The sequence below is a fragment of the Crotalus tigris genome, unplaced genomic scaffold (genome assembly GCF_016545835.1).
Source record: "Crotalus tigris isolate CLP2741 ecotype Arizona unplaced genomic scaffold, ASM1654583v1 scf7180000018897.258386, whole genome shotgun sequence".
Lineage (NCBI taxonomy): Eukaryota > Metazoa > Chordata > Lepidosauria > Squamata > Viperidae > Crotalus > Crotalus tigris.
Window position 1 is genome coordinate 226,386 of NW_024097264.1, and position 24,959 is coordinate 251,344.

The 24,959-nt window shown below is 34.0% G+C and overlaps 1 protein-coding gene across 1 annotated transcript in view; it reads right to left on the reverse strand.

Annotated features, from left to right (window-relative positions):
* LOC120314353 (low-density lipoprotein receptor-related protein 1B-like) overlaps positions 1–24,608 on the reverse strand; it is a gene marked incomplete at its 5' end in the record, with an annotated part of 153,267 nt that extends 128,659 nt beyond the window's left edge. Inside the window, 14 exons of the mRNA XM_039357365.1 lie at positions 1,553–1,740; positions 2,979–3,119; positions 5,465–5,587; positions 6,769–6,897; positions 7,758–7,877; positions 8,559–8,681; positions 8,812–8,961; positions 9,275–9,388; positions 13,524–13,643; positions 13,809–13,937; positions 18,726–18,851; positions 21,605–21,797; positions 23,389–23,593; positions 24,409–24,608. Of these exons, the coding sequence (XP_039213299.1) occupies positions 1,553–1,740; positions 2,979–3,119; positions 5,465–5,587; positions 6,769–6,897; positions 7,758–7,877; positions 8,559–8,681; positions 8,812–8,961; positions 9,275–9,388; positions 13,524–13,643; positions 13,809–13,937; positions 18,726–18,851; positions 21,605–21,797; positions 23,389–23,593; positions 24,409–24,608 (2,061 nt within the window). The remainder of the gene's footprint in view (positions 1–1,552; positions 1,741–2,978; positions 3,120–5,464; positions 5,588–6,768; positions 6,898–7,757; positions 7,878–8,558; positions 8,682–8,811; positions 8,962–9,274; positions 9,389–13,523; positions 13,644–13,808; positions 13,938–18,725; positions 18,852–21,604; positions 21,798–23,388; positions 23,594–24,408) is intronic.
* Positions 24,609–24,959: the final 351 nt, after the last annotated feature.

Sequence of the window (24,959 nt, forward strand, 5' to 3'; positions counted from 1 at the left end):
TTAAATATACTATATACAACATATGTATAAACCTACACCTTTACACATAAGTAACATATAAATATTAATCACTATCCATCTTGAATATATAATGGAAGGAGGAAGCTTTTCCATAAAAACTGTTTTTTTAAAAACAAACTTTCCTTATGTTTTCTAAAAGAGAAGAGGAAGAAAGGATTTAAAGTTGCACCTATTACCAGGCAAATTGATAGCTCCATTTCTTTTGCTGACATACAGTAACAGCCTTAGCCTAGGGGATAGTGTTTTAGAAGCAGAGGTTCTGCCTCATTAAGAATCCTGAAGAAAGTAATATAAGTTCAGTTCTACAAAATAAGTGACAAGATTTAAACTCTTAAAGTGGTTTTCAAATTTCTCTTTAATATATTATTCTGAACATTTTTGTCTGAGATCACTTTGACTGTAAATGCATTAAATCAATACAAAACAGAATTTGCATCTTTCCATCATGCCCCAGTAATTACAAAAGGTCTTTTTGACATTCTCCAAGTTAAAGTTAGAAGGCAGAGAGACTTAAAACAGAACATGATAAACTCATGAAACAGCAACAAAAATAGACCAGATAAAATTAATTCATCTTTAATTTACCAGGTCAGTTTTTTTTAAAAAAAATCCTATTCAAAATGTGGTCATGCTGGAAAAGCACATCATTTAGTCATATTTAAATGGACACTTAAGTAAGCATTTATTCAAGGCTCTTAAAATTACAAAATCCAACAGCTTTGGGGTACAGTCACATTAGGCAGGTGATAGGAAAGCTATAGGTTCTTTCCTGGCAATTTCTAACAAAATTATATTGTTTTTACTGAACCAAACAGAGGCAGGTATTACTTCTTCTGTAACTTCACCTCCTGATATGAGAAATGGGAAAGTTACAAGCATTAGGTTTAATGGTGATGGAGAAAGTTAATCGGGCAATAACCTCAAAATATGGAATTTCTTCTCATAAGCAGATTTAGGAAGTTTAATATTTATTAGGTATTCATTAAGAAGAACATTAAAATTTTTATATTTGCTGTGGTATTTTTGATGCTTCAACTACTAACTGATTTGTGGATTTGTCTATATTTATTTTGGATCTTTTCATTTTTTTATTGTTTTAAAATGTTTTTAGTTTTAGTGCATTATATTTTTTGAATTGTAAGTCACCTACAGTCATTGTCTGATGTGAGCAGCTATAGAAATTGAAAGATAAATAAACTTATTTTACAGTAGTTCAATTGTAAAAATGCATCAAGTCTTTCCTCCCACTAAATGATGTGAGATTAACTTTAAACATAAAAGAATACAACAACAAACACATAATTTTTAAAATTGCATATTAGACACATAAATTGGCATAGCCATCTACTTTAAAGTTATTTGTTTTTTTCTCAGTACATCCAATTGATGATATTAGTCTTTAAAATTAAACAGAAGTTTGCATGTTCTCTGGACTTGAATTAAGAATGGAATGGAATGGAATAGAATAGAATAGAATAGAATAAAATAGAATAGAATATAGTGTATTATTTTAAACTTTTAAACTACCAACCTTGTATCCAACAGGAAGGTCTTGACAGTCTTGAGAACAGCCACTAACTTTCTTACTCAAACATTCATTTATGTGGCAATTTCTCTCATCAGACCCATCACCACAATCCTGTTTGGCATCACAAACATCTTCTTGGGGAATGCACTTGCCATTTTTACACATAAAAAAGGAATTGTTGCATGACTGCTCTAAAAACAAGAAATAAATGGGTAAAAGGAAACAGAATGCAAGAAGTATGTAACTATTCATCAGGTTTTAAACTATGATCTACAGTTTAATTTACAAACAAATTATACATTTTCATATACCGATATAGCTTTAAAATATTTATACAACATGTATAAATGTTATAATATTTGTAAATTATTATCATTTTTATAAATGTTTAAAACAATACAATCTAGAAGTATTAATGTTTATGGAACATAGAGCACTCATTTCAATAAAACAGGAGTTTAGCAACTGTTTATATGGTACATTTGCTAAATATAATGCTTGATTATTTTAAATATGAAACTTTGTTTATGGTGGATTTCTCTTCCTGTTGACTTGGGGCTGGCCTTAAGTTTAGAAATATCTGCACCAATTTCAGATCTGATTTTTCAACCAAACTTTGATGGTTCTCCCTGGATGGTATTGTCACCCTTTAGGTAGACCATACCAGGAAATCAACTCCACAGGTGGGCGAAAACTACTTTTATTCAAATTGTCTATAATAAATCTTTCAAGACTGAATCTATTCACCTCCTCCTTCCCTACTGTGAATTCCTTACTCTCTATAAGTGCAATAGTATATGAGAATGACCTTGAGAGACAGGAGGAAGAGCCACAGAGTAGACCCCTGTCATGTAAAATATACTTCAGTCCACAGAAGGAGAGGGGGTGTGGGAGGCATTTCAAAATGGGTCCTCTCTAGTTTTTCAAAGAGTAAAGGAGAAGGAGTGGATAAATACTTTCAACCTTGCAAGATACTGTTAAGGTAACATTACAATAAAGATAAAGTTAGTATTCCTTGTATGGATTATCTCACAGGAGTAACAATAGGTACCAATGCCTTGACTTTATAACTTTTAAAGTGCAGAAGATGACCAGGCTGAACATGATGTGGAGTCAAATGCATCATCAGTCTAGAGTCCCTACACCCCTGAAAGAGACCCAACTTTAGTTCTTTTGAGCCTGAATATTTTTCTATCTTTCAACCTCTCTTCCTTTGCATATGCTTTGGATCAAAACGTGTCAGTTACCAAGTGATGAATTGAGGAAAAGAAAGAAGTCCATCTGGATTAAGAGATCTGCAATATGGGGCTACAGGAAGAAGGAATCAATAAATTACCCAACCAGCATGCTTTGTCAATCGTCTGCAAGTATAAATACTTATTATTTTGGACATAAAAGCAAAATTGCACAAATATTTAAAAAGCTGAACCTGCACTTCTGCATTTTATATTAATAGGATCCTCATCTGAATGATCTGGACAATCAAAGTCTCCATCGCATTGCCACTGAGAATTTAAGAGACATCTTCCATCAGCACAGATGAATTCTCCAGGATGACAATGGCGATAGTCTAAAATCAGAGTGATTAAAAAAATTATAATGGTTATCTCAAATGTTTAGAATTATATATATTCTAAGCTTTTAAATATTTATACCATTTATAGCCTTACAATTTATCTTTGCATGCAAGGTCTCATCCACAAGGTAAGACAAATATATGCATAAGTTTCTTGTTTGCCATTTTACTGATGCAAATCTTGGTGAAAATGTAATTTCAAATTTTTTATTATCTCACCCATTGATTTGCTTGTTTGGGTAATGCCTGTGCATAATTAACAAATTCCAGTAAAGGATTACAGCCCCATAAGACTCTTTTCCATGACAGGAAGATTTTGCAATTACACTGAATGGCAGAAAAGATTTCAGCCAAGAAATATGGCACTATTTCTAACTATAAAAATTTAATTTCAGTTAGTGGGAAATTACAAAAGGAATAGCAGCAAGCTTACAATTTTCTGGATCTCTAGGAATTCTGTATGTGAAATTGAGACCTGTCTGCATAACATAGTTAGTGTTATACATTGGAATTTAAGTTCTTGGATTTCTATACTTTAGTAGATAGAAGACATTCCACAGAGGACATCAAAACAGAGTTCTGATTTTGCAACTCTTGTGTATTCTACTTTTGATAAAATTGAAGGACAATTATCCAATCCAAAGCATGTAGTAAGCATTATGGCTAATTATATATTTGATCCTGAGCACTCTAATAATAACGAATTGCCCATATACTACATAAGCCTTCCTCTATACATCTGTGATGTCTTGGCTATATCTTTCAAATATCAAATATTATGGGTAAGGAAATATATGTTTTCCACTGCTAAAATGAATAATATCAATTATTTCATTGTTCACCATTAAAATTTTGTGGCCTATATTCTGTTATAATGAATATGCTAAATTATTAAAATCTAATTTCAGTTAGTGGGAAATTACAAAAGGCATCAAAGAAATCAATCTGTGGTATTGACAAATGTACAAGTAATTTACTTTGAAAAAGTAGAAATTGTATTGATATAAAAATATTAGGAATTCAGCTTAGATTTAGGAGAAATATAATTCCTGTTAACTTACTTTCTTCAATGATTTTTAAATGATTTTAAATTTATTATTCTCTGCCAGAATATGAGGCAGAGAATCTCAATTTCGATGCAAAGACATGTGTCTATGTTTTAAAAAAAAATCTCACAGTCTTGTTTGAAATAAATTAATATATTATTAAAGCTTGAAAACAAAGATATATATTATGGCAAACTGTAATTATATATAAAAAAGCAAAATTAGAAAATTATGTACTATAATTTTCTGGAATCAGATTTTTTGGAAAACAGGAACCCAGTACAGAATTCAAACAGAGCAAAATTTATCTTTGTATAATTCTTGCATAATTTAGCATCTTTTGTATAATCCAGGTATATGCAAAAGCTTCAGGATAATTGGATCCTGCTGAAGTCACTATTGGATGTGCTATTGGGCTGGAACAGCATATAAGATCCAGCAAATAAATAAATAGAAAGATTAAAATAATATTATTTTGCATAATAGTATGCAAAGTACACAAAACAGAACAGAAATTCATAAGGTTCGTTATATAATAATGAATTTCTGTTTCATATCAAATTTAGTTAGACTTGCACTTAGCCATACATATAATTCTGAAAGCTTGGGTTGACATACATCTTTACACATATGTTTGCATTAAACAACAGTCAAATTTTTTTACCTTAACATATTGCTAATAATGAAACAGCATAATTCAAGTGATGAACCTTGCTAGCCCTTGCTTTAAATTTTATCCTGCTATGGATTAATATACCAACTATATTGAATTCATACCTCAACAGATAAAAAAAATTCCTTTATTAAATAAAGGGGAAATAAATTATTCAAACATAACTATTTTGCATCATATCAAGGATGGATCAAAGCATCTTATTGATTAATTGTGCCAGGAGAAACATGTTCAGAGTTAAATAGCTCTTCTTTAATTTAATGTTCAGGATTTCAGCCATTGCTGGATTTTTTTTCATTCAAAGCATATAGCTACTTTTCTTTAAAGCTTAAGAACGGTGTTTCTCAACCTTGACAATTTTAAGGCATATGGACTTTAACTCCCAGAATTCCACAGCCAGCAATGCTGGTTGTGGAATTCTGGGAGTTGAAGTCCACATGCCTTAAAATTGTCAAGGTTGAGAAACACTGCTTAAGAATAACAGTAAGAAATGTATAAAAATAGGGTAACAATGTTACTCTATTGCATTATTTTATTCTTTTATAATTGACTTTCTTTTTACAAAATCTAGATAATTTTCAAGAACTCTTTTATAGTGAATAATTGTCAGAGATACTTGCCACATTCTAGAGATTCATCTGATCTATCTCCACAGTCATCATCGTGGTCACATACAAACAGTTTAGAAATGCAGACTTTATTGTGGCATGTGAAAGTATTTTCATCACAAGTATTACTGGGTGCTAAGAAAAATAATAAAAGGGAAAGAAGGAAGTTATCTTAGCAAAAGAAAACATAAAAGATACTTTCCACATTGGACAATATTCAAACTTACAAAGAAAAATCTCAGACATCATAATCCTTTAACTCCTGCTACCAGGTTTCCCTCAGAGGAACAGAACAAAAAGTAATTTGAAGTTAACACAACTGGCACAAACATTTTAATCACACTCATTAAAGATTGTCTGCATAGAATATTTCATGTGCTTCCAGATGTCCCATGTGGATTTTCGTTGTATGACACAGGACTTTTGAAGTCTGATAATATGATAGAAAAGGAGGAAGAGAAAAAGCAAATTAGGTCATGTTTGCATACACTTTCTGTAATGGGATAGTTTAAACTACTGACTCCAGGTGCAATGGAGCAGAGGAAGAAATGAGAACAGTCAACAAAAATGTTGTGGAGATTTAAGTTATCTCTATTATTATATATAGCAAAGTGGTCAAATAATTTCTTTTCCCCTTAGTTCACACTTTAAAAAAAAGTATCACCAGCCAAATATCACAACCAGTAACACTTATTTTACACGTAAAAGGCATAAGCCACACTTCTGCCAGAGAATAGCATTGAGAGGATTTACCGTACTTTCCGGCGTATAAGATGACTTTCTAAAGCGTTGAAATCGGCGCTGAAGTCGGGGGTCGTCTTATATGCCGAATCTTCTTATACGCCGGAAATTACGGTGGTTTCCGGCATATAAGACGACTTTCTAGGCACACAACTCGGCGCCGAAGTCAGGGGTCGTCTTATATGCTGGGTCGCCTTATACGCTGGAAAATACAGTATAATATTTCTGTCATTTTTATATAAATTTTCCTAATAATTTTCTTTTAATGCATCATCTTAAATTCAGAGTCATCTTTCACTGAATACGGGATTGGAAGCAAGATTTTATTTCAACCATATGCCTTTAAACTTCTGTTGATCATTATTGTAGACAATTCCTTTTCATTGGGTGCTTAAAAACCTACAGATGGATTCATAGCATATATGCTTCTTATTGAGAATCAGATCAATTTCTTTGGGTCTATTAAACCACAGTATTTTTGCCTTACCAAACACTAACAGCAAACATTAACATGTCTCATTAGTCAAAACTAAAATGGAAAATATGTTTTGTATATTTTGCAAAATGGCTTTTACCACATCCTGCTGTAGCAAGTTCATCACTTCCATTAGGACAGTCTCTTTCACCATCACAAAGCCAGTGTTGAGGAACACAGGCATATGAATCTAAACAGCTGAACATGTCTGGAGCACAAGTTACTGAGCCTGTGAAACACATAGAAAAGAATATAAAACAAACAAGCTCCTGATGTTATGATGCACAGAATATATTTTCAAATATTCTTTTAAAATAACTCAACTGATGAACATGGCATACACACAGAAAGAAATCACTTTCACTTGGGCACAAAACCTAAGGTGAAGCTTAGCTGTTTAGTCTAGTGGTTAAGATACCAGTCTAGAAAGCAAGAGACCATGAGTTCAAGTCCTGCCTTAGTCATGAAAGCCCCCAGGTGACTTGAGCCTGTCATTCTCTTTCAGCCCAATCACCTCACAGGGTTGTTGTTGTGGGGAAAATAGGAGGCAGAAGGTGTGCTGGATATGTTATTTATAAAAATAATAAAGGTGGGATCTAAATAAATAAATAAATAGGATCTGCATATACTGCTGTTTATTATTTCCATCATCAAGATTGGCATTAGGAAAGACTAAACTGTATAATATTCTCATGAAGATACATCAGTATTCTATTACTTCCAAACAGTGTATCACTAATATCTGAAGAAACTTTGAATTACACTAAAGTTTGGAACAGGCTATGTCAGATTTATTTACTGATTCATCTGTTTAATTTGTATAGCTGCCCATTTTGCATATGTGTCTTTGGGCAGCTCATACAATTAAAAAACCCATACAAATACAAATAAATAATCAACAATAACACAAAAATGTTAAAACATATTAAAACCATTAAAACCCTAAAAACATAAACTTTCATCTTCTGAAAGGTGTAACCATTTCACAGGATCCATGCCATTGCCAGATCCAACAGTTTTCTCCTGATACACTAATACATCTCTAGATAGCTTTGGACATTTTAAAATTAGCATCATTATAGAACTCACCACAAATAGCTTTACTTTCATCCAAACCATTTCCACAATCATCTTCCCCATCACAAGTCCATTGTTTGGAGATGCATTTTTGTTCAGAACAAGCAAACTGATTCCATGAACAGGAGGAATCTAAAAGGAGATGTAAATTATAATGCATCCAATGCCAGCATTGTGAAAAGATATTTTATGCTCTTTATAACTGGAGGGCTAAATATGAACTGAAAATATTTTCTGAACAAATTTATCTCAGCTATTGTTCAGATACAGAGAGTTGGGATCATTTTTGGATGCAATTTAATCTGATTTTTTTTTAAAAAAAGTTTATGACTGTTTAAGTAGTTTTATAACTGTTTGTACTATAATGAAACCACATCTATAAACAGAAAAATGAAAGTCTGCACATAATATGTGAGATTATTGTAACATAAAGTTTTATGGGATCCAGTTTCTATTAAAAAATCAATCAGAATGATAAAAGAAGCACCCTTTTAGATGGACACTATCATAACACATATAATAAAAAGGCGGAGCTTCCATTTTGATGTCACAATGCTGCTTGTATCAGTTGGAACCGCCTTCACTCCCAACTCATGGTCACCATTGAACTGTTCTTGCTAGAAGAATTCATATATGCTTAGATCTGCTTCCAACCTTATTTTGATTTATTAACCCATATAAATTTGTCAGAATGTCATGATGTTAATTTAGATTTTGATTTTAAAAATTAATTATCCTGTAATGTGCTCTGAAAACTCATTATCAACAGCTCTTTTGCAAGAAATGTTCATGGATTAATGATAAAATACTCACCACAGAGTAATTCATCACTTCCATCTTCACAATCTTTCTGACCGTCACATACCCAGGAAATCAGAATACATTTACCACTAGGACAGCCAAAATAATTTTCTTCACATGTATGCTTATTTCGAACTTCAGTAAAATAAAAGAAGCAATGTATTTCTAGTTATCATGGTATCGTGAATATAAATTGTACAATAAACAAAAATGGCAGCAATCAATAGAGTTCATTGTTATGAAAAAAATATATTTCCCCAATTACCTGCGCATTTTAATTCATCTGAATAGTCTCCACAATCATTAGATCCATCACACAGCCATTCTGGTAGTATACAAAGTGAAGTAAAGTTACAGCTAATAAATCCTGAAGATTTCACTCCAAGTTTATAGAAATTTTTGCAATCTGTATTATCTGAGAACATAAAATGCAATTATCATATATTATAATATTTTTTTAAGTTTGATCTCATTACTGGAATTTATCTTAGACATATTGTTCAATTTATAAACATTATATTGCCTGTCATTGATCAAATACAGGGTATATTCTTATCACGTTCAATGTACCAAGTTCCATTGAGCTTATTGTTTATGTAAACTCTGCTGCATTATATAAAATGCAAATTAATTATACATGAAGTATATATATTGGTCTGAAGTGAGGAAAAAAATAATGTATTATACATTTGGAATAAATCAATTAATTAAAAAGAAGAGTTCCTTACTGCAATTTTTCTCATCCAAAGCATCTAAACAATCCACAATCTGATTGCATTGAGCTGATTTTGGAATGCAAGTTCCATCTAAACAGCGGAATTCCATAGAAGAACATCCAGAAACTATAAAGGACAGAGAAAGAGGGTATTTTTATGAGTAGGGGAAAAGGGAAATAATTTTTTTTAAAAAAAACCCTTTGCATTGACGAGGATAGATAGATAGATAGATAGATAGATAGATAGATAGATAGATAGATAGATAGACAGACAGACAGACAGACAGACAGATATGTAGGTCTTTGGTTATTCGGGTTTTCTCCTGCGTAAAATTGGAAGTGTCTTGGCGACATTTCGACGAAGTCCCATTCATCATCTTCAGGCTGGTGTTTTCAGCTTCGTGCTTCTAGGAGCATATCCCTCTTCACCCAAGTGCCAATCAACGAAGCCTTGAACATTGCTCCTAGAAGCACGAAGCCAAAAACACCAGCCTGAAGATGACGAATGGGACTTCGTCGAAACGTCGCCAAGACACTTCCAATTTTACGTGGGAGAAAACCCGAATAACCAAAGACCTACATACAAACATCCGAGAAAACCTCAGAATATATATATATATATATATATATATATATATATATATATATATATATATATATATATTCAATAATGATGGTGAAAATGCGACTCCCGAGCATAATTATAAATGGAATGAATAAAGCGCGTTCACCAGGAAATACGGGAACACGCAGCAGAGGAAAGATGTTAAATTGCAGCCGATGAAGCCCCGCCTCCATGGTAGGATACACAATGACATCGAACTAAATCCCCCCGCTGCAACGAGAGCCAGGGCTGCCGAGAGAGGGTGGAACATAGCTCTAACAATACCCCCTGAGATCGACGGAGATGTGAACACAAGTGCTCGAGAGAACGACAGAAGAAATCTTTACTCCGATTCCCCCTCCCACCTATCAGCTGTTCAGCAGGGAATGCTGGCACAGTCTAGGAACCAAGCACAGACGTCTATGGAACCCGTTTGAACCACCTTGTTAGAAACGGTCTCTCAGCCCTGAAGATGTTGGGGAGTTTTCCCAACGAAAGCTTGGCAACCTTTTAATATAGTAAAATACTTTAATTAAAGTATTTTAACTTTAAACTCTCCTGGTGAACGCGCTTTATTCATTCCATTTATATATATATATATATATATATATATATATATATATATATATATATATATATATAAATGGAATGAATAAAGCGCATTCACCAGGAGAGTTTAAAGTTATATATATTTGTTTCTGAGGTTTTCGCGGTTGTTTGTATGTAGGTCTTTGGTTGTTCGGGTTTTCTCCCGCGTAAAATTGGAAGTGTCTTGACGACGTTTCGACAAAGTCCCATTCGTCATCTTCAGGCTGGTGCTTTCAGCTTCGTGCTTCGAGGAGCAATGTGTGGTCTTAGCTGTTTCTTCCTTTTAACTGCCAGTGGGGGTATGAACTGATTGGGTGGGAGCTTGGCTGTGTTCTGATTGGGTGGAGGTGTGTTCTGATTGGTTAGGGGCGTGGCTGTGCTCTGATTGGCTATGTTTCAGGTTACGTAGTGCTGTCTGTTCCTACGTAACCTGAAAGAAGATACCAGCATAATAATCCTACCAGCAGACAAGGGCAATGCCACGGTGGTTATGAACACATCTGACTACCAAACCAAATTAACCAACCTACTCCAAGACTCCACATACAAACCCCTAAATACAGATCCCACCACCTACCTGGAAAAAAACCACCAGATCCAAAATAAAAGCCTCCCCCATTAGCGAAGAGATCCAGCAAAGAATCATTCCCAGAGAGAAATCATCCAGATGCCCCAAACTCTATGGTCTCCCCAAGATACACAAAGAAGGAACCCCACTCAGACCTATAGTCAGCTCCATAGGCTCACCTCTACAAAACCTAGCCAAATTTCTCGCCAAACAACTACAGCCCTATGCAGAATCCATCACCTCACACGTAAAAAACTCATTCCAGTTTATAGAGATCATAAAGAAACAAAACTTACAGCCCAGCGACCTACTAGTGAGCTTCGATGTCATATCCCTCTTCACCCAAGTGCCTATCAAAGAAGCCTTGACAGCTATCCAAAACAAATATAACCCCCCCAAAACACATCTTAGATCTGACCAACCACTGCCTATCCAACACATACTTCATCTATAATGGACAAAAATACAAACAAACAGAAGGAGCACCCATGGGATCACCCCTCTCACCTGTCATTGCCAACCTCTACATGGAACACTTTGAAACCCAAGCTCTAGAAAAATCGGATCACAAACCCAAACTCTGGCTCAGATACGTAGACGACACCTTCATAATCTGGCCACATGGGAAAGAAAAACTGGACAACTTCCTCACACACCTCAACAGCCTACACCCCAAAATACAGTTCACCATGGAAACAGAAGCTAACAACCAACTTCCCTTCCTGGATGTCTTAGTCTACAAGAAATCCAATGGCTCCCTAGGACACACCATCTACCAGAAGAAAACACACACAAACCGCTATCTGCACGCTCTCTCACACCACCACCCAGCACAGATCAACTCTGTAGCCAAGACACTCATCTCCAGAACAAAACGCTTAGCTGACGAACAACACCTAAAAACCGAACTACACACTCTTACCAATGTACTAACATCCAATGGATTCCAAAGAAATAAGATTACAAACCTAATCGAAAAAGAAACCCCCACTAAAATCCAAGATAAAGAACAAGAAAACGGCAAAGCCCTCCTCCCATACATAAAAGGCACCACAGACAGAATCAGTAAGATCCTCCATAAACACAACATCAAAACAGCATTCTGCACAAACAGAAAAATATCCACCATCCTTAGAAACCCCAAAGATAAAATTGAATTAGAAAATCAAGGAGTATATGAAATCCCATGCACCACTTGTCCCACCACATACATCGGACAAACCAACAGAAGAATAAGTGCACGCATTGAAGAACATAAGAACTCAGTCAAAAAAGAGGAACCAACATCTTCCCTGGTCCAACACCTTAAAGCCACAGGACATAAAATTGACTTTAAAAATACCAGAACCATTGCCAAAAGTGAACATTTTAATAACAGAATAATCAGAGAAGCCATCGAGATAGAAAAACGCCCACACAGCATGAACAAGCGAGATGATACCTCCCGCCTACCAGCCATTTGGAAACCCGCCCTTATTGACAAACGACTCCCTAACACAAAAAATGATACCAGACCCACACTCACAAAAACCACACAGGATGTCACCACCACATATCCACGCAAAAAGCAAACCCAAAGCCACACCGATGATGAGGCACGACCACAAACCAGAAGCCAGACTACAGCTGCATCATTAGCCACTTTAAACCCCTCCAATCCATACGTGAAGCAAACTGACACCCTCCATGAAGATGAGGCACGACCACGAACGCGAAGCCAAAAAATAGCAAGGCAGCCCAAAATCTTAAACCTCCTTGCAACTCAGACTAACCTGAGTACAACCAAACAGAACACTCCCCCAGCCAATCAGAGCACAGCCAACCCCCCAGCCAATCAGAGCACAGCCACGCCCCTAACCAATCAGAACACACCTCCACCCAATCAGAACACAGCCAAGCTCCCACCCAATCAGTTCATACCCCCACTGGCAGTTAAAAGGAAGAAACAGCTAAGACCACACATTGCTCCTCGAAGCACGAAGCTGAAAGCACCAGCCTGAAGATGACGAATGGGACTTCGTCGAAACGTCACCAAGACACTTCCAATTTTACGCGGGAGAAAACCCGAACAACCAAAGACCTACATATATATATATATATATATATATATATATATATATATATATATATATATATATATATATAAACATATGCAATAATTTGATGTCTAGAAACATGTATGTATGTATCTATGTATATTTGTAGATATCAATTTTTTGCCATCCCAACATTTTGTATTTAGATATCCTTGTCAGATTATTAACTGGCCCTAAGATCATAGTTATTGATCCCATGTTATTTCATCCCATAAATGTGAAGTTAATTATGTTTTTTAACAATGTTTTATTTGACCAGATTTTTCATGTATGTTAACTGCATTGAGCAAATAATGAATTACAATCCTTGGTTTCATCAAACACCCCACTCCAATTAACATTTTACTAATAGTTAATTTTAAATATGTATCAATATTCAAAGTATTTTTCTGAAAAAAAAATGTACCTTCACAACCACTTTCATCAGAACTGTCACCGCAATCATTTTTACCATCACAAATTTGATTAGCAGATATACAGCGCCGATTTAAGCAAGGCTTAAAACCTTTCCGACAGTTTCTGTTTTCTTATAAATTAGAACAGAGAAATAGCTTTTGTCATTTACACAGCTTTATTACAGCTGAAATGTTTTGGCATGCAGATATGAATCAGTAGCTAAAAACATTATATAAAAACAAGAGATGGCAAGAGAATCAAATGGAAGAAATGGACATGGAGTGGATTGACTTACCACAATACAATAATTTCTCATCAGACTTGTCCTTACAATGAGCTATGCCATCACAGGAAAGTTGGTAATCAATGCACTCACCATTTCCACATTCAAATTCAGAGTAGAAATTGCACGACATGTTTTTAGCTGAAAAAAAGAAAAAATATTCACTTCAAAGTTAATGGCATAAAAGCCAACTACAGTCTCAAAAAATTAGCCTTCTGAAGTAGGAGATATGGTTGAACAGGAGGGGGTATTCTTGTGGTGGAAACTGACGAGGCAGGAAAATCAGATGGTATCACTTTTCATTTCTCACAAATAAATTGTTAAATTTTCAATGAACTTTCCCTTCCCTCTATTAACATGGGACTCAAAAAAAGGAAGGAGAACTTGTCCTGATATGACAACTTAAATACATTGTAGTTATGTATTTGAATAATTTCATATTCTATTTATTTAAGACAGTCATTTGGGAATGTTACATGTGGAGATATATAAGTATATATAAAGTTGTATGGAAAAGATACAACAGGTGGAATGTGGGAAGAATTTTTGTTTTAAAAAAGTAAAATGCTTTCATGTTATTTTGAGAAGAAAAAAGGCATTACTACTGCATCTAAAAGTGAATATGCAAAAAATATTTGTCTATTTGACCTGAGATGTGTAAGTTCATGCATTTTAGTTAATTGTCTACATATGTTTTCAGTTCCTTAACTGAGCTAAATGACAGGTAAATTTTTCTATAATTTCTTGGTTTTATGATAAAAGCATACATAAAGTTCATGCCACAGATCAAATACCTATTGTATTGATCTCTACCCATACTGGTTTTACTCTATCCATATTGGTTTTACACAATAGTGAAATATTTGTATTGTTGCCAGGGAATTAAAACTCTGGACTTTTCATACACATACCAGTTATATTTTTACTGGAATCCCCTAATAAAGGATTTGTTCAAGAAAATCCAGTAGAATCAAAAGCTTGTGTTTTTCAGGATAGAGAAAAGAATCTAAGCTGGCTATAGAAGAAGTAGAATCTAATGATGGTATATTCTCTATTGAACAAATGCAGGGAATTGCTCCCAAAGGATTGAAGATACATAAAAATACATATCTGTTTCCAAGTCATTATCTAGCCAGCTAACTAATTTTCCAAATATCTTGGAGGCAAAATGTCCCAATTCTTAAATGATGACAATACAAGATAGATTGGCTAACTATATAATAACGTTTGTTGTGCATAACAGGATCCACACTATTTCAATAATATTTCTTTTCTGATTATTCAGCTAGGTTTAATTCAGTCTAGTAGTCAGCTTCCTTTTTGAAATCCACTGATTCCTTTGTTAACAATCAATTGAATTGCTTTTATTCCAATTTAGATTGATTTGATTCCAAAATCTATTATTATATTTAAGCATGGACAATGTTTGTCTTTGCTGGGCACAAAGAAAGCTTGTGGATGTCAGTTTAACTTGAAATTCAACCTAAGACTTCCAAGACTTCATAATGCTTTCTTGCATGACCTCCCAATCTTTTCTGATGCCAGGATCACATTTACAGGATCAAAATCCTGTTCTCCCTGTCTCTTAAATTCTTTAGTTGCCTTATTTCTGTGTACAGCTTTGAGACACCAGGCAGTATCTGATACTCATACAATTTTCTTGCCAAAACTTGCTTGCTTTCTTAAAGTGGTTTGTGCCCAGTGAATTTCTGATACTAGTTCTGAGTTGAATGGTGGTGTTGAGCAAAGAACTGAGAGGACTATGGGACCAATTATGAGTCAATTCTACCTACTCTATATTTAAATTATATTTTCTCCAAACCTGGCTACATCTCATTCTATTTCTTTAAACTTGCTATTATATGTATCTGAGGGCAAAAGAATATATTATTGAACTTGCAATTTTTATACAATAATATTTAGGAAGCTTTAACAAGTTTGAGCTTCTTTTTTCTTTCATTTTTAAATTCACAACAATAAGCCATGAACCTACAGAAAATTTTGCCACACATTTTTCTATAATTAACTGTAATCTATCAAAAATGAAGTCCTTTGTGTTTCCCTTGCTCTGGAACAAGAAAAGGGCCTTGACACTCTATTATTAGTTTCCTTCCCTCCTCCAAATTATTATTATTATTATTATTATTATTATTATTATTATTATTTTATTGAAAATTTTTATAAACATTTTACAATAAAATAGCCCTCCTCCCACCCCATAACCCCCCCCTCCTTCCCAGAGCTGAATACAGGGTTAAAGAAAGAGAAAAAAAAACCATACAAATTAAATGAAGATCAATCCACTATACATACATCCAATTTTTTTTTTAAAGTAGTTTAACTCCAATACATAAAAACTACAAATCCAACCATACCCAATTTAAACTATAAATTATTCAAAAGCTAAATAATACTTCCTAATCCCATATTTAATCTGTACAAAATTTACCCATCTTTTCTACACCGAAATATATCTCTCTTGTGAATGGTCTTTCAGATAAGCCGAAATTTTTGCCATTTCTGATAAATGAGAAACTTTGAGAAACCATTCTTCTATAGTAGGCAAGGAATCCTTCTTCCAAATTATTAACAAGTTGCTAACGTCATAGAATTTGAATTTCGCAGTATAGGTATTTCCACAGCTTCTTCTCACATGTTTATTTTGCAAGTGTTACATTCCTGCTTCAATTATCTTCATATAGTATGCTGCACAAGTGTATATTGCATTTATGAGTGGAATGCTTTGATATGATTCTATTAGCAGTGTTTCCAATAGCAAAAGTTGTTATGTTTTATACAATGGGAAACTGTCTCTCACTTTTCACAGGCTCACAATCTATTTTAGACGCTCTCTAAAGATTCAGAGCAGATTCAAAAGAGATGCAGGAGTTGTAGGCCGAAGCCGCCATTCCATTAATGGGCTTTGATTTATGCAAAGTTGGATTTTACTTAATAATTTTGGATTTCAATGATTGTTCAATCTATTTCTCCCCATTTTTAAAGTATCTAGTTTCCATCTCACTGCAGTTCAGAACATGTCTCTGTAAACCACACCTGTTTCATTCTGTGGAAAGGAGAATGTACGGCAATCATGCTCACTATGCAAAACACATCCTGGGCTCTGTCCATACTAATGGCATATCAATACAGATATATATGGAAATGGAATCAAGGTATATTTATGAATTGGTCTGTTAGTGTTCAAGAGTCAAACTGAAACCTGTACAATTAAATCAGAACTGGAAACTAAATGGATGGCAATCTGGTGAATCAATAGAGCAACATTTGTTTTCTAATTCCTTTGTTCACATAGACAATCTATTGCATGATTTCAAACGTTATATAATACAGGAATGTATATTAGATTCCTAACAACCAGCATGTAAGAAATTTGTGTCAATTAAACATTTGAGTACCCTTGGGAAATATTAATGCCTGGCAATGTTGCCAAGTTAATTACAGTTTTGAACTTGCAGCAAATCAACTCTACAAGGATTCTCTGCAATGTGTTATGGGTCTAAGTGTGACAGTTTTAAGGCTACCTTTGAATAAAATGTTATTGTGAGATACTGATATTTTAATTAGATTCAGCTGGAACTTGGAAATCAGGTATCTGCCCATACAAGATCAATTGAGCTCTAAGGGTATAATTTTCACAGCTGTTTTAAGACTCCACTGCACTACAATAATGTCAACAGTTTTAATTAATGTGTTTCTTATCAGTATAAATCATTTGTATGTCCCATTCACTTTTAATTAATATTGCCAGAGAGGGGCAGCTTTGCCATAAAACAATGCATATTATAGTATAGTGACTGTAAATTAATTTATTGATGAAAATTTGCTTTAGATCAACTCAATACTTAAATATCAAAGTTTATAGCATTTAATTCCCAATGCACTGATATATACTCCTTAAAATATCTTTTTGTCGTAAAGTACATAAAGGGGCTTTGCACAACTGCATACAATAATTTTCCAGAAGATGGGAACAAGAAATTGAAGGAACATAATTGGGAGGGAGATGAGGAGTGAAATGTTTTCTTCATCCTGAAGAAAAAAACATAATGGTTTTTTTTGTTTCTTGGTTTTTTTTGTAGTTTTATATACTTCCCAGAGTCCATTGAGTTGGGTGACTAATACATTTAAATAAAAATAAAACCAATATGGAAACAGTCACTCTATTGGGTAGGTGTGCAGCATATACATTTAATAAATGAATGAATGAATGAATGAATGAATGAATGAATGAATAAATAAATAAATAAATAAATAAATAAATAAATAAATAAATAAATACATAAATAAATGGAATGCTGGATGTGATAAGCCTTTGGTCCTCTTCCAGTACCAGGCTTCTCATGTTTTTCACAATCTTCACTATTTACGTTACTTCTACCTTAACTGAATAAAAATTCAGTTTCATTCACAGCACAATTTTTAGGACAACAATCATTCTGGATGTCCATGTTTTCTATCGGGTTACTAGATAAGACAGGTAGTATCATTCAAACTGGAATACAATCATTATTTAATTTTTACTGAAAATATGTAAGAAAGAAAATATATGCAAAAATGAGAACAAGTTTATATTGATTTTTCCCTCCACAAGTAAGCTTATAAAAATGAAATATAACATACTTTTGCCTTTTGTTTTAATTCTGTTTATGAATAAATTTGAATTTTGAAAACTTAGGAACACCACTTAAAAAAAAAATCTATTCCTACATAGATGAATCTATCAGAGTTGTTTTCCCTATAATTTTTTAAAACTCCCTTCAATTTTTTCCACTCTGTTTATGAAAAAACTTGTGAAATTTTGGTTAGGTTGAATTTATTTAGTTATCTTCAATGCTAAGAGAGGAAGGAAGGAAGGAAGGAAGGAAGAAAGGAAGGAAGGAAGGAAGGAAGGATTACAATTGTACTTACATACACATCTGTTATCATCTGTAAGTATGCGGTCACCCCTGCATGAACAATTAACATGCCCATCAGGTGTCAGGAGACACAAATCATGACAGCCTCCATTCATTTGGGCACAAGGGGATAATTCACCTAGTGGGAAAAAAGATTGTATAATAAAAACAAGTATCAATTTGCATTAGAACAGCTGGTTTCAATATTTATGATCTCTTAACATAGCAATGCCAGTACATTATATGATATGACTGCATTTTGGACAAGTTGCCATTTCCAGATGGTCTTCAGGGTTTATATATGTACAATACATTGCACTAAACAACTCAGAAGTGAGTTATTGTGAACAGTGGCTCCTGATCCAGGAATGGTGCAATTGTTATACAAAATGAAGTTTTGCAAAAGCTCTCTCGGTCACAGTTACAATCTACAAGTAGTCCTGTACCAGTCACCTTGTGACCGTTCAAAGTTACAGTGGACCTGTAAAAGGGCACTTACTATCTAGATCTGAAGTTTTGATGATTTCCTCCTCTCTGTAGTCTCATGATTGCAATTTGGGTGCTTGGCAACATTACTGCATTTCACTTAAGAGTGTGGTGTTTATTCTACAACTGTGTTTGCTTAACCACCATAAAAAAGTCATAAAATCAGATCAATCACATGACTGACCCATTTTATGACTGTTATGACTTATGATTGTAATGGACCGGCTCCATTATGGTCATTGAATAGGAGCCATGAGTCCAGAAGAATACCCAGATTGTACACTGGTATTGTTTGTTACCAAAGATCGACCCCTAAATCCCATAGCCACTCAATCTTGCCAAGTTTAAATTGAAGCTTGTTCTTCCTTATTCAGACTCACATTGTCTCCAGACACTGAAACAAAACTTCCACAATAACCCTTGGTCAATCTTTGATGAGATATAGAGCTGGTTATTCTCATCATATTCATGATACTTCACACCATGCTATAGATGATCTCACCTAGTGGTTTCATTAAAATTTTAAATAAGATATCATTAAACCCTGAGCCTCCCCTTCCCCGCAAAAAAGGACTGTATGCTAAATCTGTTTTTCTATAATTGCAAACTAGAACTTGTCTTGGGAAAAGCACAACCAATGCAAAATTGTGACCCCCCCCATTCCTAGTTTTGGGAGGTGTATAGAACAATAGAGTGACTGAAGTATTAAAAGCTACCAAGAATAAAGGAAACCCAAGATGGACACAGTATCCATATCCCACTCCCATCAGAGGTAATCCATATATATGATCAATGCCATATTGGTTCTGTGCCCAATATGAAACCTGACTGAAAAGGGTCCAGATAATCAATTTCCTCCAGGATTCTTTGAAGTTGCAGTTCAACCACCTTCTCAACAACCTATCCTATGAAGGAAAGAATGGAGTTGTTGTTCAAACAACAGCTTCTTAAAGACAGGGTAAATCACAGCCTTTTTAAACAGTAGTGGGAGACCCTCCCCCAATCTTTCAAAGACGAATTCACCACTGCAAAGAACATGCATCTCTTTGAAAACTTTTACTAACCAGGAGGGGCATGTGTTCAACACAGAAATGGCTGAGTTAACAATGCCAAGAACCCTGTCCATTTCATTAAAATCAAGAAAATCAAGCTCAACCCAGATAACCAAATCAGACTGAACCAGTCACTTCCATGGGATCAGCCTCAAAGCCAGAGTCAAGCTTGAAGCAGACCCAAGTGACTTAATTGACAGGTGTCTCACATATTTTTCATAGTAGTCCTGAAGGAAAATCTCCAATTCAGCCTAGGATATACAAAATGAAAAAGTCCACAAATGATGTCTGAAGAAAAACTAGATTGCATGCTAAACAACTTACTACTTCTCTTCTGATAAGAGAGAAGTAACTGAAAGGCAACAGAAGACTGTTCAGAGACTGAAGAGACAACATATTATCGGTGTCAAAGAGTAAATATCAGGAAATACTCTTCCTTTTTACTTCATCAGTGTAACAATGGTAATCTAAAGCTCCCTGTGAAATATGCTAACTTCCACTATGGTAGAAATAAGGAGACTTCCAATATAATATATATCTTAATTATTTTAACAGAATTATCATCAATAATATACATGAAATAGATATAAATTATATTTCAAAGAAAAAGACATGGTTAAGTTCCAAATTTGAAACAGGGATGAAATAGTTTGATGAATTTATGTGATTTGTATGGTAACAGGCTTTTTATATAACAACAAAATTTGCTAATTTGGAAGAGGGATTTGAATATGAAATGAAATGTCAATACATTAAGTGAAATGACTGATTAATTTAGACCATAGTTGGAAATAATGAAAGTATACGTAGTGAAAAATATAAAAAATATCTTAGATATTAGTGATAATCTTAGTGATAATTATTAGTGATTATCTTAGTGATAATTATGAAACAGTAAGGAAATCAGCTTGAAGCAGGTGGCAATTTTTAATTACACATTTGCCCTTGTTACTATGGCATTATAACACATTGAATACAGGGATACAAATTATCTTGTTAGCCTGCTACCTTGGGAAAGAGATGGGTAGAGGGGCTTTTCTCTAACAGGAAATTGGGGCCAATGGAGGGGTATTGAAAATACTTTTCATTAAAATTCCCATAGATTTCACATTTCAAGCAAGGGACAAATTTGAATACTTTTTCAAGAGAACATGCTTTCTCATCCAGAAAAATAACAATTTGGAAATTGTTTCAAATTAAGATTGTTACTTCTTTGATAATAGTTTTTTTTCTGTAATAAAAGCTATATATCTAAAAGAGAACAGTATAATGAACTTAAAAAATAATTCTTTTACTGATTTTTTTTTAAAAATCTACCAGTAAAGAAATACTGATGTTGTACTTGGTAACTTACAGCTGTTAGTGTCATTAGCAACAGCTATGATGCCCATAGGTTGATGTGGGATATCAGATCTAAGAATTTTTGTATCTCCACCTGTATATTTATTGGATCGCAGTATAGCTCTTCTCACCCAGTCTGTCCAGAAGATCCAAGCATCGTATACAGCTAAACTGAGAAAAGTGCCAGGTCCAGATCTGACTATCACCTGATTAGAAAAATAAAGGGATTAAGTAAATGTAAAATTATCTATTTTCCAATATTTCTGTTTTATTTTAATTAATGTGGAAACCTTCATAGTGAAAGAATATTTGATTCTATATTAAATTAATTGAATATCACTAGAATATGTGAAATGAACTTACAGTAGCAATAACAAGGTCAGATAAAAAGAAATGATAGATAATAGTTCAGAACACAGCTGTTTTTCAGTATCTCGTCATGTATAATCTAGTCTAAATATGGAAATACTTCATCTGTGAAGTACAAAACTTATCTGTTTTGAGCAAAAAAATACACAGAGAAATATCAGCTAATTAGGGATGACTCTAAGTGGGAATGAATTAAAAAGAATTCCTATATTTGAAATCTTTCCCATTTGCTGGTTACTAAAAGGAACCCTCCATCTTGAGGGTATGCAAGCCACACTTGAATGGGAAACTATCTCATGCCATTTACTTATTCTTATTAAAACTCTTTTGCGTACTATATTTGACCCACAACTGTGACGGAGCCTGACCATTACAGTTGTGATGACCATTAAGTGAAGCATATCACCCAAATTTATCTTTTTGTTTTTTGCAGAGGAGCCTGGCTGATGCAATGTAAATCTCAGCTTTCTTAGAGAGACTGTTAGGTTCATGGCAACCTTGTGCTATTCTCCTAGAAAGTAGCACTTCCTATGAGACTGTTTTTTAAGGAGGATACATTTGTTTATGGAGTTGTGGAGCCTCCTTAAAAAACAAAATCCTGTACAGTCTCAGGAGAAGTACTTCTTGCTAGGAGAATAACATGCGATTGGTAAGTTGGGTGCTGCTGGGCTCTGGATCTGGGTGAGGAACAGGTTGAGTCCTGCAAGTAGTCCAAGACCTCTGTGTTCTGGTAGCTTCTCTAGGCTCTCTTGTGTGGCTGAGTGGCCAGTTTAAGAGTATGCCAAGGCTTGGTGAAAACTTGAGGGGCACAGGGAGGCCTTGGGAGGCCCTACCAGGATCAGGCAGGATGGGCAGGAGAAAGTTGAAGGGCTGTGCTGCTGTATCCCTTCAGTTGGCCATAAGGATGGCTATAACTTTAAATCTGGGTCATATCTTTTTTTTGGGGGGGGCGTATGTCATAACTTTGAATAGTAGCTAAGTGACCAGTAGTAGGTCAAAGACTACTTGCACCTGTTTTCTAGGATTTCTTAGGAAGCATTGTATGCTGTTAATACAATATAGCATATACACAATTTTTGGATATATGAGGATGAAATTATATTGTGTTTGTATGTTAAAATTCACAACAAAATTATATTTCACATATGAACACCTTGATAAAATAGAATTTAAAAAATATAATTATCTGGTCATTACTACACAGAAATTATACATATATATTAATAAAAAATCAATTTGTGCTAGTGAGATTGAAGGATAGAAAAATTATAGCATAAGCATTAAACAGATTTATTATAACATCAAGAACCTCAAATTACTATTATTATTCTTTGTTTATACTGTAATAAGGATGCAAAAAATAAATATTACAGTTATTTATTTATAGAAATATCAATATATTACTAAACGTTAGTTTTATGATCTTACATTTCTGTGGGATCCATCATATTCACACCTTTCTATTTTTCCCAAACTACCATCGGAAAAATACAGTTTCTCAGCCCTATGATCCATGGCAAGTCCATTTGGTGTTAAGAGGTCAGTGCTGATTACAACTTGTGCATTTTTGCCATACAATGTAGCTCTCATGATGCTTGGATGTTGCTCATTCCAGTTAGTCCAAAACATTAAACTTAAAGCAAAACATAATTTCTATGTTAAAAATATATTTCACCTACAAATAATGTACATAATATATATATATCACAAGTAATGATACATCAGCAAGTTGCAAACTAGTGTTTTATGGAGTGATACTAATAAAAAATAAAGGTACAATAGAAGACCATATTTTGTGAGCTACAGACCATCGATTGGCAAATACAAGGGAAAATTTGAGAGCACAGAAGTTTGGTAAATGTAAGGAAAAATAATGATTATGTTATATTAAAATGCTCAGAAATAACTTAACAGTTACTTTTGTGTGTTTGTGTGGAAAAAAAATCATCTAATGTGTGTGTTTGTGTGGAAAAAAAATCATCTAATGTCCAACATTTAAGCACTATAGCAAAATGTCACTCTTGCCATCACTCTTTGGAGAACTATTGGGAATCAAAAACCCTAGTGGATTGATCACAAAGTACATAATACTTCAGCATGAATTAATTTCTACCTAGCATGGTTATAGAATGAGACGGATGAATAAATAAACAATAAGTGAAGTCAGATCATGCTTAAGCATCCTGTATTAATGGATAACTCATTCCCTGGCCAACATGATAGAATATTTTATATGAAACAAATACTAATGAAACCCATAAAAAACACTATTCTAATAATCAACAGAATGAAAGAAAGCATTTTGACTGTAATCCCAAAAGGTACCTTTTTGTATCACACTTTTGAATACAATGGCTCAAGAAAGAAGAAAGGAAGTCATATATTCACAATGCAATTGTTAGCAGGAATGTACATAACCAGTAAAAAATGTAGGAACATGATACCTACTTTTGGCATTCATCAAGGACTAATACATGTGGGTGATCATCTTCAGACATCGTTATTACTGCTTCTCTGTTGAAAGCACCTCTTCGTTTCTGATCAACTGTGTGCCTTGTAATAGAAGATGTAGTAGAGCTGGTCCAGTACAAAGTATCCCAAGCCCTATGATATGCTAGACCCTCCACAGATCCAACATCTGTCACAACAGATCATTAAATACATGTTTTAATTAAGAAAAATGTATGAATGGCACAATTAAAGTATAACTTAATATTTAAATTCATGTTTTATACAATATAAAATTAAGTTATCATATAAATTGTAGGATAGTATTATCTGATTACAGTGGTATCTTGGTACTCAGCCGCTTTAAACTTATTGAATTTGGTACTCAATATATTTTGACATGAAAATGTTATCCTGGTACTCATCGTTTGTTTGGTACTCAATGAACAAATTAGAACTTGTTGGTGTCGGCTGCCTTGTGACTCACTATATTATTCCTTATGGGGGAAAAATCATTTTTAGTACTCATTGCAACTCCTGGAACCAATTAA